Below are 15,206 nucleotides of genomic sequence, written 5' to 3'. Positions count from 1 at the left end.
GAAATGCTGGTCCTTCTCCACAAGCAACTTATTTTTCTAAGAGAAACATGTTTACTGGCACAAAGTGCCAGGACACTGTCGCCTTCACACAGACAGAAAGGTCTCAACATACCAATACAGTTATTGGCACATGTGTTCCAGGCAGACTAAGACAGTAGCTGCTGGGACTCCTTCTTGTCCCCCAGGCTCAGGGTGAGCTAGTTAACCCAGATCCTTCAGAAAAGTTCCAAACTTCAGAGAGGAAGTCAAGTCACTGTGTTTTCAGTGAGCTGTGCTAGACATAGACTACTCCACCTAGTAGTCCATTGCAGACAATAAATAACTAAATAAGCTACCCAAGGCACTCTGAAGGCCCCATACAGTGCTGCCAGGAAACTGGAAGTTATTACAGAGTAAGTCAAATAGTGTTTTTTACTCTGTCTATCACACATAAGTCACTAACAATCAGATGACCATACAATGCTGCTCTGGATCTTGTGTCTTTCATGTTATATCTCTGCCATCACAAACAAGCATCTTCAAAATTATTTCAGGGTCACTTACCAATTTGAAAGCCTGCATTCTCTGACCTAGAGTTTGTGGAGACAAATGTCTATGACTCTTTCCTGTCCTAATTAAGGCAAATGACCACATGACCAGCAGTCACTAAGTTTCAGCCATGTCCAAGAAGTTTAGAAAAAAAGTTTGTTCTCTTCTCTTTCTTTTCTGACACTTTCCTGATCATACAGAGAGAAACAGGACAAAGAGCAATTTGTTTTGAAACAGGTCCTTCCGTTGCTCTTACAGGGAAGCAGAGAAGTTCTATTTGTATGTACATAAAACCAAGTGTCTCTTCTCAAATGGGATCCACTCTGGAATGGGGTCAGCACAGTCCCCTGCGGCACTCTGACATTGCACCAGGCCGGCAAACTGACCCTGATCCCAATGCTGCCAGATCTTCTCCAACTCACACCTTAGCAATGAACTTGGTCTCTTTTCTCTAGTCTGACAATTTTCTTAAATTAAGGAAACATTTTAAACATGTCATGTATAAATAAGAATAGTCCCCCAAATGAAATTCAGTGTTGGTAAGAAATGAATAGGATATTTTATTTTAGAATATTTTTAGACAACTTTGGGGGGGGAGGATTGGGTGGGGGCAGGGGAGGCTGGGAAGGGATAACAAAGGAGGTGGCTGCAATACTTGATAAGAAATGTACTCATTATCTTGCCCGTGTAATTGTAACCCCTCTGTACAGAACGTTCACAATAAAAAAGAAAAAGAAAAAAAAATAAATAGGGATACAGGTGGACCCATTGCAACAAAAAAAGAATATTTTTAGAATATTTTATTTATGTGTAAGAGAGTAGTTTAGAAATGAACAGTAACATGAAAAATAACCTTGGTTGTCCAGAAAAAGCTAGAGATCAAAGATTAAAATGATGGATTTAAACTGGTGTTGGTATTGGAGTTTTCTATCACCACCCCTACTCTATATGGGGACACATGTCTGAAACATGGCTGGACAGGTGAGCATTCTGTGCTATCACTCACCTGTGCCACTGGCCAGGCCACTGTGGCTTGGGTTCTTGGTGGGTTGGCGGTGCCGGTTCCTGGTACCAGGGCTTTGCTCGCTGGTTGCTGTGGTTGTTCTGGCTGAACCACCTGAATGTCTGTGTGTCCTGGGAATTCAGAGTATAAAGCAGACAGATATAAGTCACTGTGAAAAAGAAAGATGCATATCCCACTTGGACACTGTATTCCCTCTCTTGCTATTTATTAGAAATAAGATCTGTAATAGCCCCTCTTAGGTTTTGACTCAACAGAGGTTGGCTCCAAGAGATACTCAGGAAAGCTTCCTTCTTGGTAAAAGCCCAACAGGCAGCTTTGTGCAAACTTTTCCACTTGAAGTAAACAAATCCAGAGTGAATTCCCCCACATCTGAAGTAACTGTGAAATATCCTGAGCCCATCACACTGTTTTTATTGGGCTTCAATGTTAGAAATAAACAAGACTCACTAGACAGACTACAGATGAAGTATTTTCCCCATTAGGCAAAAAAAAAGCTCACACTCATCCAAATCCATTTTTTCTCCTATAGCTGGCAAGATGAATCTCTTGGAAACAGAAGTTAAAGGGCATTAAAAAAAAAAACTGAGCTGGGCACTGGTGGTTCACGCCTATAATCCTAGTTACTCAGGAGGCTGAGATCTGAGGATCACAGTTCAAAGCCAGCCCAGGCAGGAAGTCCATGAGACTTATCGCCAATTAACCACCAGAAAGCTGGAAGTGGCGCTGTAGCTCAAGTGGTAGAGTGCTCGCCTTGAGCTAAAGAGCTCAGGGACATCACCCAGGTCCTGAGTTCAAGCCCCATGACAAAAAAAAATCCTTAGTCGATGCATATAATAATATGTTCGACCTAGGAAAGGACTCAACAGCTTACTCAAATGCAGGAATGAGACCCAATGCAGAAAGTGATCTATTATGCCACAAAGGAGACAGTGGGATTGAGCTGAAGAAAACCAACTTGACATATTCACAGAACATAGGCAATGCGTGTGTGTTTATATATGTATATATGTATATGTGTATATATGTATATGTGTATATATGTATATGTGTATATATATATATATATGAATTGGAGCTGTGATATTACTTATATCATCAGTGAAGACTCTCCAAACAACAAACTGGAAGCCCAGAGAACAACTTACAATATGTGACACAGAGCAATGTGATAGCACTATTATCAACAATCAAAGTAATAATAATGACCATGATGACCAGGGAGGAATATGATGTTTATTCATCTGAAATGTGTTCCAGTGTACATATGTGTGTATATGCTCATTTAATGTGGCCATCTAAAAGGAACATACTGTTGTTACCTGCATTCTACAGAAAAAAAAACTAATACAAAGAAGTTACATAGAAAGTGTACACAGAACATAGATTTGCATCTAGGCAATATAACTTTGATAGTTCCTTCTCACTGGCTGGAACATGGGTAGGAAGCCTTTTTAATTCTTTCTTCTTGGGCTATTCTTCCACCAGTTAGCTGGCCAATGCCAAGACCAAGACTTAGCACAGAAAGTTCCCTGCTAGGAGAATCTAAACCCACCAGAGCATCCTTCTGACGAGTCTTTGGTCCATAAGAGAACAAGCCTGCAGCACAATAAACGAAAGGATCCAGGGGGAACTACCCTTGCTGACTATCTTCTCAGTAACAGATTTTTCTGACTAGATAACACAAACCAAAATATGAACATCAATTATCTTTGGATGCCAGGAATATGGACATCTTTAAATTAACATGTAATAAGAGAAGCAGATTATATTATGATAATTCCATAGATGTGTACAGTGTTCTTTGAACAAGTGAGTCCTTCCATTATACACCCATCTTCCCTGCTTTCCAAAGTCTTCAATGAGTTCTATTATGCTGTCTTCATGTATGTGTGTGCATGTGAGCAAATATGTGTGTGTATAAAAATATACTTCAGTCTTCTTCACCTTTCAGTATCTTTTTCTTTCTCCCATTTATATTCCCACCATTATTTATTATTATTATTATCATCATCATCATCATCATCATCATTATCATTTTGGGTCTAGATTCCACAGGTGAGTGAAAACAACTGCTAGCTAGCTTTTCTGTCTTAGCTTTTCTTATTCAACATGATGATATCCAGCTCCATCTCCTTTCCTGCAAATGTCATAATTACATCTTTGTTTATGGCTGAGTTATATTCCATAGTATATATGTACCCTATTTTCTTTATCAACTCATCATGTGTTGAGCATTTTTGCTGGTTCCATAGTTTGATTATTGTGGAGACAGCTGCAGTAAACATGGGTACACAGGTATCTCTCTCATATACTGATTTATACATACACCTACCTACAAGTAGTATGGCAGGGTCATAAGATAGATCTGCTTTTAGTTTTAGGGGGAACCTCCAGAGTTTACATTCCTACCAGCAATATATGAGGGTTCCATTAGCCCCACATCCTCAATAGTGTTTGTTGTTTGTATTCTTGATGATTGCCATTCTGGCTGAGGTGACGTAGAATCTTAGTGTAGTTTTGATTTGCATTTCCATTTTGTTTTTGCTTTTTGTACTCATCTAGATTTTCCTAGTTTCATTTACTGGGTCTGTACTCTTTTGAGTAAGGAAAAGACCCACAATTTTTCAAAGGGAAAAAGAAAAGTTTTCTTCAGAGAGGGAGAGAGAGACTTAGCAGACTCCTGAGTCTGTCATACCTAAAGAAGGTGTGGTCATTAAAAATGGAGAGTATACTGATCTGTGGAAATAAAGATTCACTTTAGACTCTCTTTTCCATCTTATTTTTTCCCCCGAGCTAATTTCATAAATCAAAAGCTGTCAACCATACCTCAAAGAAAAATATTTCAAAGTCTCCACTTCATGGGAAGAAACGTTGGTATTAAGCATTTTACCACAACTCCTCATTGAAAGCAGAATGAGCACAAACTAGTTCCAAAAGGAAAGGCAGTGTTCAGCAACTGGCCAACATGTGTTTGTGTGTGCATATGTGTTGAGAGAGATCTTGAGAGAGGTAAAATTGGTTAATAGGAGGTTCATTTCAGCCAAGAATTCCCTTACAAGGACAAAAAAGGCCTCTCTGATTTGCAGCTCTCACCCCAGGAGAGGCCTCTATCCCGTCCAGAGCAGCAAGCTATGTGGGCAGCACCAGAAAGGAACATCAATCCTGTGCGAGGACGGGTCCTCCCAAGGCCTGGTTACTGCCAGTGGCCATGGCTTGTGTCCTTCTGCAGAGCATCTAGGCACAAGGACAGGGTGGGTCCCATTACGCTATTGGCTCCTCCTTCCCATCTGCAAAAGGGCATGTGGTCAGAGTTGAGAGAGAATACTTTCAGAAATGTTTAACCGCTAATGATAGCAGCTCACCCTGAATGACAGGCTGGAGCAGGGCCGGGATTAGCCTATAAACCAGGGGCAGCTGGGACCACTTTGCATGAATTGCTACCTCCCTGCCTATGGCCAAGTGCCACCCACCTCTGCCCATGGCCTCCCTCCCCCAAGTCATATCCACAGGCTTTGCCCAGTTCTTCCCTGCCCCAAATCTGGAGTTTCCAAGTTTTCACTCTTGTATTACCTTAAAAAAAAAAAAAAAAAGACATTCAGAGGGAAGAGAAAAGTCTCAAGAGTTGAGGAAAATCAGCAGTTTCTGCTCCTGGAGCACTCATTCATCACTTATAAGATGTGATTGTGTCATAACTCTGAACTGGCCCACAGAATGAAACCACATACCACAGGCCAAAATAACACTAGAACAGACTTGGGGTGATGGGGAGGAGATGAGCTGGCCTCTGCCACAGACACCTTGGCTTCGGCTCTGCCAGTGACTTCAACCTTGGCTTGATCCCACTCAACATTTAGGGGGCAGGGAAGAGTTATGTAGCCCCAGGACAGGAAGAAAGTAAAGGGACAAACTTCAGTCTGGCCAAATTCCACGGGTAGTATCAAGTCACCCAAAGTACAGAAATTCGGCTCACTCTATACCAGAAAGCTCGTGTGTCTTTATCTAAGTTCCTTCTCTCTAGAACTGAAGGCAGAAAGGGATGCCAATCAAAGCCAAAGTGTATGTGAGAACTCAGGAGAGAAGAGTTCTTCATTATCACAGCCCTGTTCTCTGTCATATTCTGACAACTAGAACTTGGGATGTTTTGGGACATCCTGCCTCACCCTTCATGAAGGCCACTAGTGTACTCAACCATTATTTTCTGAGTGCTTGGTCTTCTTTGAGGATTGGCAACAAAACAGAGTCTCTGACCTTGACAAGCTCACACCTTGGTGGAAATGCAGGGATGTATAATTTGGCTTTAATACTGATGTGTGGGAACCATGATAACCAGTGAGTGAGCCTTGCTGACTACTTGGCATTGCCCTGACAGGGTAGCCTGGGGAGGGTAGCCTGGCTCCCCATATTCACATATGATACAGAGTAATTCAATAAAGTCAAATTGCATCTCTTTGGTTTAATAAAGGAAAACACATTTTACAACACTCTGGATGGACTTAATACTACTGTTCACTTTTAAATGGTTACAATGATAAAGTTCCATTATGCAGCCTTCTATTATTTTTTTTTGAGCCTCAAACTCTCCATCCTCCGCTGTAGCCTCCCAACTTGTGGAAGGCTAAGCCAGGAGGTTTAGTCACTAAGTCTCTCAAGTGCTGGGAAACTGAGCCATTAAGGCCAAGGAGGTCATGAACTCAGGACCTCATATTTGCTAGACTGGTACTCTTGTCATTCTAGCCATACCTCCAGCTTTGTTTTTTTGCTGGTTATTTTGGATGTAGAGTCTTGAGAACTTTCCTGCCCAGCTGACCCTAAACTATGACCCTCCAGACCTGTTTCCTAAGTAGTAGGATTATGGGCTGAGCCACTGGTACCTATCACCTTATACGTTTTACATCTATTAAGAAGGGGGAAAAAATAACACCAGATGCCAGTAGCTTACATTTGTAATTCTAGCTACTCAGAAGGCTGAGATTTGAGGATCACAGTTTGAAGCCAACCCAGGCAAGAAAAGCTGTGAGACCCTCATCTCTGGTTAACTACCAAAAATCCATTAGTGGAGCTGTGGCTCAAGTGGCAGTGTACTATCCTTTAGCCAAAATAAAAGCTCAGAGACAACGCCCAGGCCCTGAGTTCAATCCCATGACCAATACAAAAAAAAAAAAAAATTAAAAAGAAATGAAAGCATTAGTAATGTGCAGAGTCTAAAAATATAATGGCTTAAGTCAGAAAAAAAAAACATGTTTTACACATTGAAAAGTAGAATTCAAGGACTGTGGACAGCCTAGTGATAGAGTAGATACAACTGCCTAGCATATTTAAGACCCCGAGTTTGACCACCAATGCACCAAAAGAAAACATAGAACTCAAAATTTGGTAGTGGCTCAGAATTTTAGATTGTTAAATATAGCTTTAACAAACTGATTTAAAGAAAAGTTTAGTGCTAGAGTGATAGGTCAGTGGTACTTTCTTAGTATCTAACATGAATCGAATCTGAGGTCAAAGAGCCTCCCTTCCACATGTTTTGATATCTTAGATTTTTCTCAAACTTTCTTGCTTTTTTTTTTGGTTGGTCATAGGGCTTGAACTCTGGGGCCTGGACGCTGTCCCTCAGCCCTTCAGCTCAAGGCTAGCGCTCTACCACTTTAGCCACAGCGCCACTTCCAGTTTTCTGAGTGGTTTATTGGAGATAAGAGTCTCACAGACTTTCCTGCGCAGGATGGCTTTGAACCGAGATCCTCGATCTCAGCCTCCTGAGCAGCTAGGATTACAGGAGTGAGCCACCAGCGCCCAGCTTGCTTTTCTTAATTTTGAAGCAGTGATGATTAAATTCAGGACCTGTACTTCATAAGCAGGTATTCCACCACTTGAGCCATGCCCCTAGCCATTCGCAAAAGTTTTTGTTTTTGTTTGTTTTTTGTTTTTTGTTTTTTGTTGGACGTGGGACCTGAACTCTGGACCTAGGCACTCTCCCTCAGCTCTTCAGCTCAAGGCTAGCGCTCTACCACTTAAGCCACAGTGCTACTTCCAGCTTTTTCTGCTTATGTGGTGCTGAGGAATCGAACCCAGGACCTCATGCATGCAAGGCAAGCACTCTGCCACTGAGCCACCTTCCCAGCCCAACGCAAAAGTTTTTTTTTGTATCAATGAATGTGCAGATTCATTTTAAGCCCAGAGAAAAACATCAAGAATTCATGGATGGCTCAATACCAGATACCAAGTACGCTGAACTATCATGGCAAAGACTCACAATATGGAAGGGAGGCTCTTTAAGCTCACATTAACCCATTAGTATTCATGCTCAGAAAAGAGAAGTTTAAGGATCTAATGAAGCCAGGCACCAGTGGCTCACACCTGTAATCCTAGCTACTCAGGAGGCTGAGATCTGAGGGATCACAGTTCAATGCCAGCCCCGGCAAGAAAATCCATGAGACTCTAATCTTAAATAAGCCACCAGAGAACTGGCTCAAGTGGCAGAGCACTGGCCTTGAGCTGAAGAGCTGAGGGACACCACTCAGGCTCAGAGTTCAAGCCCCATGACTCCCCCCCCCAAAAAAAAAGGATCTAATGATTGATGACTGGTTTTCTGTCATTTTAATAAAACAAACACAGGTTAAGATTGCCTAATAAATTTAACCCATCTCATTCTAATCCAAGGAAAGAGAATTGATATTTCCCTGGGATTACTACAACCTAGAGGGCTTCTGTCCTCCAAGTACGCTAAACTGGTCATTGTCTTTTAATAGCAGTATGGGGAAAAAACAAAAAATTGAGTAATGCTGGGCTAGCTTCCAGCAAGACAGAACCAGCAAGATATTGGCACTTGAAATAGAAGCACAAAAAAAAATTAAAAAGGGAAATGGTGATGGGAAAAGAACCAGTCTCTACCATTGAGAAAGGTATCAATAAGCAAGTGTACTCTACCCACACCTTTCGCTACTCTTCCTCTTTACTCTTGTGGATTTTAAAAAAGGAGAGGTGAGCCAGGAAAGGTTCAATTACAGTTAAAATAGAACCATTCTAGTCATTCTAACAATAATTTATGGCTCCATTCCACATCCTACCTCTAGGCTGCCAGACAGGGAAGGTAAAAATAAAACTGCTGCTAAGTCCATTCTAAATTACAGAAAGACAAATTTTTTACTTTTGTTCAACCTGGAGTACACAGAAATCCTCTCAATGGTGGCAGCTTTACTAGACCAAGACATTCACCTCATGAGAGAACAAACAATAAATTGTGACTCATTCAATTCTAGGTTGTATATTGGGCTTAATTGAAAAGAATGTTAAAACATGTCTGACCTTGAGGAAAAGCCCAAGTTCAGAGGGGAAGTGTTCACCTACTCAGCACAGATTGTGATTTGTCCTGAAGACTAGGACAAATCCTGCATCTGAATGATAAAGGAATGGGATGCTCTCACAGGAGCAAGAATTGGGCCTCCAAGCTCCCCTAACATAAAGGAAGAATCTGCACGGAGCTGGTCTAGAAAGGGACTTGGAATACCAACTTATAGATGGATCAGAGAGTATCTTTACCTTTTTCCTACTGCTATCATATTATCATTGAATCTGACCCCCGAAGTATCTTGAAGGATCTATATAAGAGATGACCCTCTCCTTGAGATGACTCTTCTATATCTGTTGGATTCTACTTCCACAGATTCAAACAACTGCATATCAAAACAAACACGGACTTTCTTTTCTTGGCATAGCCTTCTAAGCTCTTGCTGAGGGAAATGCAGGCCCTTTTCCAATCTGTTTGCCTGGCACACTCTTTTCTGGACTCCACCCAGATGGCTTCTAAACCAAATCAAATGTCCCTCATCTCCCAAATGAGAGTAAATCTTTCATTTTCTAACAAAGCACACTGATCACTTCCTCCATGGCACTTCTACTTGCAAACATATATTTGTCTGTGTTTGTGTAATGTCTGTCTCCAATAAGGCCAAGACAGTAGGACCACATAATTATTTTGTGTGCCTTTGTACACCCAGCACCTCGCATGTTGAATAAATTAAAGAAGCAAGCAAATCAGGTTCAAAAGCACTCTTGGGCCTATAATCTGTAGTACTTTGCATATTTTTGTCAATCCAGTCACTCATCACCTCCCCCATTGTTTTTAAAGAATGGAACCTGCCAGCAGAGCACTTACCTCTAGTCATAACTACTCAAGAGGCTGAAGCAAGAGACCACTTAAGTCTCTTAAGATGTTTGATAGCAAGATGAACAACATAGTGACGCCCTGTCTCAAAAAATGAAGCCAGTAGTGGTAGAGTGCCTGCCTAGCAAGCATGAAGCCCTGGGTTCGATTCCTCATTAACATATAAACAGAAAAAGCCAGAAGTGATGTTGTGGCTCAAGTGGTAGAGTGCTAGCCTTGAGCAAAAGAAGCTCAGGGAACAATGCCCAGGCCTGAGTCCAAGCCTCAAAATTGGCAAAAAAAAAAAAAAAAAAGGCAGGTACTGATGGCTCACACCTGTAATTCTAGCTAATCAGGAGGCTGAGATCTGGGGATTGTTTGAAGTCAGCCCTGGCAAGGAAACCAAAAGCAGAGCTATAGTTCAAGTGGTAGAATACTAGCCTTGAGCAAAAGCAGCTCAGGGACAGTGCCGAGGCCCTGAAATCAGTATCAATCACAAAAAAATAAACGTGAAACAAGGGGAACTGAGCAGGCAGAGAAACCCACCCCTCTGGTGGTGAGAGATGCTGAGGAAGCAGAAAACCAGTCTCCCCCGACCCAGGCCCCTCAAGCCATCACACCTCAGGAGTCAGGACGCCAAGGAATGTAAACCAGTAGCAAGACCCACCTGAAGTTCTGGCAAATGACGAGGGGGAATACAAGACTCTTTCAACTCAACAAATATTGACTGAGCGGCTGCTACGTGCAGCCAGGCACTATGCTGGGTCCTAGTAGGGACACAAAGATGAATAGAACACACAGAGCTCTTGAAGCAGTTTTCTGCCAGGCCTCAGGCCACGCGCCACCAGAAACCCAACAAACAACATGAAACAGGAAGAAGCAAGACCTCGACTCTATTCATCATCCCTTTCTATGTATAAAGAAAAAAAGAACACATATATAATTTGATTTCAAATAAAATTCCATCTTCCTTTTTTTTTTTAAGCCAGGGAAAAAGTATGTGCTTAGTATACTAAATTGAGTCCCTCAGTTTGATCTCCAGACCAAAACAAAACAAAGCAAAAACTCTTTATGATTTTTTTTTTTTTTTGGTTGGTCATGGGGCCTGAACTCTGGGCCTGGGCGCCATCCCTCTGCTCTTCAGCTCAAGGATAGCGCTGAGCTACCACTGAGCCACCTTCCCAGTTCCTGAAATTGTTTTAAGGTAAAAATCTCAAGATAAAATTGTTAAGGAAAAAACAAAATAAACCTAATCTCCCTTGGGCTAGGAAGGTGGCTCAGTGGTAGAGCGCTTGCCTTGAATGCATGAGGCCCTGGGTTCAATTCCTCAGCACCACATAAGCAGAAAAAAGCCGGAAGTGGTGCTATGGTTCAAGTGGTAGAGCATTAGCCTTGAGCTGAAGAGCTGAGGGACAGCGCCCAGAAAAAAAAAAAAAATCTCCCTTTTTTCCTCCATATCGTACATTTTTAATTAATTTCTTTTTTTTTTTTTTCGGTCGGTCGTGGGGCCAGGCCTGAACTCTGAGCCTGGGCACTGTCCCTCAGCTCTTCAGCTCAAGGCTAGCACTCTACCACTTGAGCCATAGCACCACTTCTGGCTTTTTTCTGCTTATGTGGTGCTGAGCCATCTTCCCAGCCCTCTCTTTTTTTTTTTTGGCCAAAATAGTAGTATGGCTTAAATGTTAGAGCACCTAGCTGGAGGCACCGGGTTCAAATCTCAGTACTGTCAAAAAAAACTATTTGTTGTCATTCAAAGGCCATTTGTTAGCATATAAAGTAGACCCAAAACATAGATGTAATATGTCAGTAAAAAGCCAAACAAGGAAGTGGTGCTATGGCTCAAATGGTAGAGCACCAGCCTTGAGCTGAAGAGCTCAAAAACAGTGTCCAGGCCTGGAGTTCAAGCCCACGACCAACCAAAAAAAAAAAAAAAAAGCCAAACAAAATCTGCAGATAGGCACTAATAAGTAAGTTCTTGTTCTCTTGACACTATTGGATGATACATTTGACATTCCATTATCAAATAATCAGCAAATCACAAATCTGTTCTCTCTTTTTTTTTTTTTTTTCCTAAAGCACTACTGGGGTTTAAACTCAGGGCCTCATGTTTGGTAAGTAAACATTTCACCATTTGGCCATAGTTTTTTTCTTTTTGGCAACAGGGTCTAGCTGTTTGAATCCAGCCCAGATGGCCTCAAATTTATAGTCCTCTGCCTCAGCTTCTAAGTACTGAGATCACATGTGTGCATGACCAGGCCAGGCTAAGATTCTTCTAGAAGGCAGTCCCACCAGATGCCAGTGGCTTACACCTGTCATCTTAGTTACTTAGAAGGCTGAGATCTTTGAACCAAGATTCAAAGCTAGCCTGGGCAGACAAATCCAAAAGATTGCTTTCTAATTAGTCGGCAAAAAAATGCTGTTAAGTGGGAGTGTGGCTCAAGCAGTAGAGTGCCAGCCTTGCACTCAAAACCGAAAGAGCGAGGCCCTGAGGTCAAGCCGTAGTATTAGCACACAAAAATAATTCCTTTTAAGATTTCTAAGGATTGGAGGCATAGCTCATTGAAAGAACATGAAACTTTAAAAAATTACAAGTACAAATAAAATTCACCATTTTTTTGTTTGTATGCCAGTCCTGGGATTTGAACTCAGGGCCTACATGCTGACCCAAGCTTTTTTTCTTTTTTTTTTTTTTTTAAATCAGTTGCAGGGCTTGAACTTGGGGCCTGGGCATGGTCCCTAAGCATTTTTTGCTCAAGGCCAGTGCTCTATCACTTTGAACCACAGCACCACTTTCTGTCCTGAGCTTTCATGCTCAAGAATAGAGCTCTACCACTTGAGCCACCAACTCCACTTTTGGGTTTTTGGGGACTAATTGGAGATAAGAATCTCAGGGACTTTCCTATCCAGGTTGGCTCCAAACAGACATCCTCAGATCTTAGCATCTTAAGTAGTTAGGATTATAGGTATGAACCACTGGCATCTAGCTCTACAATGCCTCTTTTGAATAGCATAATCAGTCACCCTTTTTTATGAAATACATACACACACATACAGTATACTATACATATACATATATACACTATTTTTCTTCATGAACCCAACATTTCTTCCTTTTATTTTTTGAGACAAATTGGATTAGAAATCACAATTCTGTGTCACTCTCAAGAGTGCTAGGATCATATATATATACTACACCTGACTCAGTCTTAGTATTTATTTGTTTATTTGTGCATACATCTGTGTGTTTATGTGAGGGGGGGGTGCATGGGCACACATGTGCGCACTGGTCTGGGGCTTGAACTCAGGGTTCCGTCCCTGAGCTATTTTGCTCAAGACTAGTACTCTTCCACTTGAGTTACAGCCCCACTTCCAACTTTTTGGTGATTAACTAGAGATAAGGAACTTTCCTGCCTGGGCTGACTTTGAATCACAATCCTTAGATCTCAGCCTTATGAGTAGCTAGGGTTACAGTCATGAGCCACTGGTACCTGGCTCAAACTTACTTTTAAAATAATTAAGCTTTTAAAAGCCAGAAGGGAAAAAAAAAGCAACACTGGAATTTCATTATTCTATTATTAAAGAAGTCAAGGCACAAAATGCTTCTAGAAAGGATTTGGCCACTGTGTTAAACCTGCCAATAGCTCAGATGGGCTTTTATGGCAGTAATTTTTGAAGAATGATAGGAGCAGATGCCAGGGTTGTAAAAACTGATAAATAAGTGGAAAATATGGATGGAAAGCTCAAAGAACTGAGACCAATACCTTCACTACATTTTCAAAATAACTTCATGAAACCATAAAACAATCCTATATTTCAGTGAAAAACCTAATTATAAGATTATTTCAGCATTTGAAAGGCATTCTATTAGGCTATGCAGTTTGTAATCCCAAAGGTAGTCACTGAACCAAACCCCAAACCACCTCCACCAACCTTGGCGCTTCTAAAAGAGCCAACAGAATCCTAAAGGAAAAGTCTAAACTCATCATACCAAACCACAGCCACAAACACCATGGCTTATGCAACCCCTTTCCTTGCCATCACAGCTGTCCAAAGCATTCACAGCCAGTGGTGCTCTGGTCTATCACCATGTACCAAGCTGCCCAAGCTCTCATGAATAAAGACTCATTCCTCCAAGACCCATATTTATTTTTCAATTAGCTTCCCTCTGAATCCTTTCTCTTTTTGTCACAAATTTCTAGGACTGAGAAGCCCTAGAGTCTAGTCACAGATCTGGCTAACATAGAATTATCACTCCTGCATTCTGTGATGCTGTCATTTTGTCTCGGTCCTCTTGCCTATGATTAAGAATACGATATTTTGCTCTGTCTCTTAAGTGTGGTTTTTATTTTTCTTCCTCTTATAGATGTACTTTCATAGGACCGACTCTGCTCAAAAGTCATGAAGTACCCCTATTCAGAGAGCCTGCTCACACATGTAATCCTAGCTACTAAGGAGGTTGAGATCTGAGGATCATGGTTCAAAGCCAGCCCAGGCCAAAAAGTCTGTGAAACTCTTATCTCCAACTAACCAGAAAACTGGAAGTGATGCTATGGCTCAAAGTGGTACAGCACTAGTCTTGAACAAAAGAGCTTAGGAACAGTGTCCTGACCCTGAGTTCAAGCCACACAACCAACTAAAAACAAGAAGGGTGTATGGAGACTGGAGGAGACAAACAAAACAAAGCAATGTGATTTAAAACAGCAAAAGACCCAAACTGACACCTTCCAAACAAAATACAGAGATAGAAAGCAGTAAATGAGCTGGGTGCCGGTGGTTCATGCATGTAGTCCTAGCTATTCAAGAGGCTAAGATCAGGGCTGGGAAGGTGGCTCAGTGGTAGAGCACTTGCCTTGCATGCATGAGGCCCTGGGTTCGATTCCCCAGCACCACATAAGCAAAAAAAAGAAAGAAAGCCGGAAGTGGCACTATGGCTCAAGTGGTAGAGCGCTAGCCTTGCGCTAGCCTTGACCACCCCCCGCCAAAAAATCAAGGGGCTGAGATCTAAGGATCGCAGTTCAAAGCCAGCCCAGACAGAAAAGTTCCGTGAAACTTTTATCTCCAATTAACCACTCAAAAACCAGAAGTGGAACTGTGGCTCAAAGTGGTAGAGTTTAGCCTTGCACAAAAGAGAAGAGAGAAAGAAGGAAAGAAAGAAAGAGAGAGAAAGAGAGAGAGGAAGGAAGGAAGGAAGGACAAGAAAAAGAAAGAAAGAAAGAAAGAAAGAAAGAAAGAAAGAAAGAAAGAAAGAAAGAAAGAAAGAAAGAAAGAAAGAGAAAGAAGGAAAACAGTACATGAAATAGTACATGAAAAAAGATGTTCTTGGGCTGGGAAAGTGGCTCAGTGGTAGAGCGCTTGCCTTGCATGCCTGAGGCCCTAGGTTTGATTCCCCAGCACCACATAAGCAAAAACAAAAAAGCAGGAAGTGGTGCTGTGACTCAAGTGGTAGAGTGCTAGCCTTGAGGTGAAGAGCTGAGGGACAGTGCCCAGGCCCAGAGTTCAGGCCCCACGACCGGACCA

The 15,206-nt window shown here is 41.8% G+C and overlaps 1 protein-coding gene across 1 annotated transcript in view; it reads right to left on the bottom strand.

Annotated features, from left to right (window-relative positions):
• The window catches only part of Wwp2 (WW domain containing E3 ubiquitin protein ligase 2), a 110,632-nt gene that overhangs the window by 43,541 nt on the left and 51,885 nt on the right, over positions 1-15,206 (bottom strand). The window contains exon 6 of the mRNA XM_013012888.1: positions 1,535-1,662. Coding sequence (XP_012868342.1) covers positions 1,535-1,662 — 128 coding nt within the window. The remainder of the gene's footprint in view (positions 1-1,534; positions 1,663-15,206) is intronic.

This window comes from Dipodomys ordii, unplaced genomic scaffold, assembly GCF_000151885.1.
Source record: "Dipodomys ordii isolate 6190 unplaced genomic scaffold, Dord_2.0 Scaffold18, whole genome shotgun sequence".
NCBI lineage: Eukaryota > Metazoa > Chordata > Mammalia > Rodentia > Heteromyidae > Dipodomys > Dipodomys ordii.
Note: the sequence above shows the minus strand (reverse complement) of the source record. Positions and strands in the feature narration are given on the sequence as shown.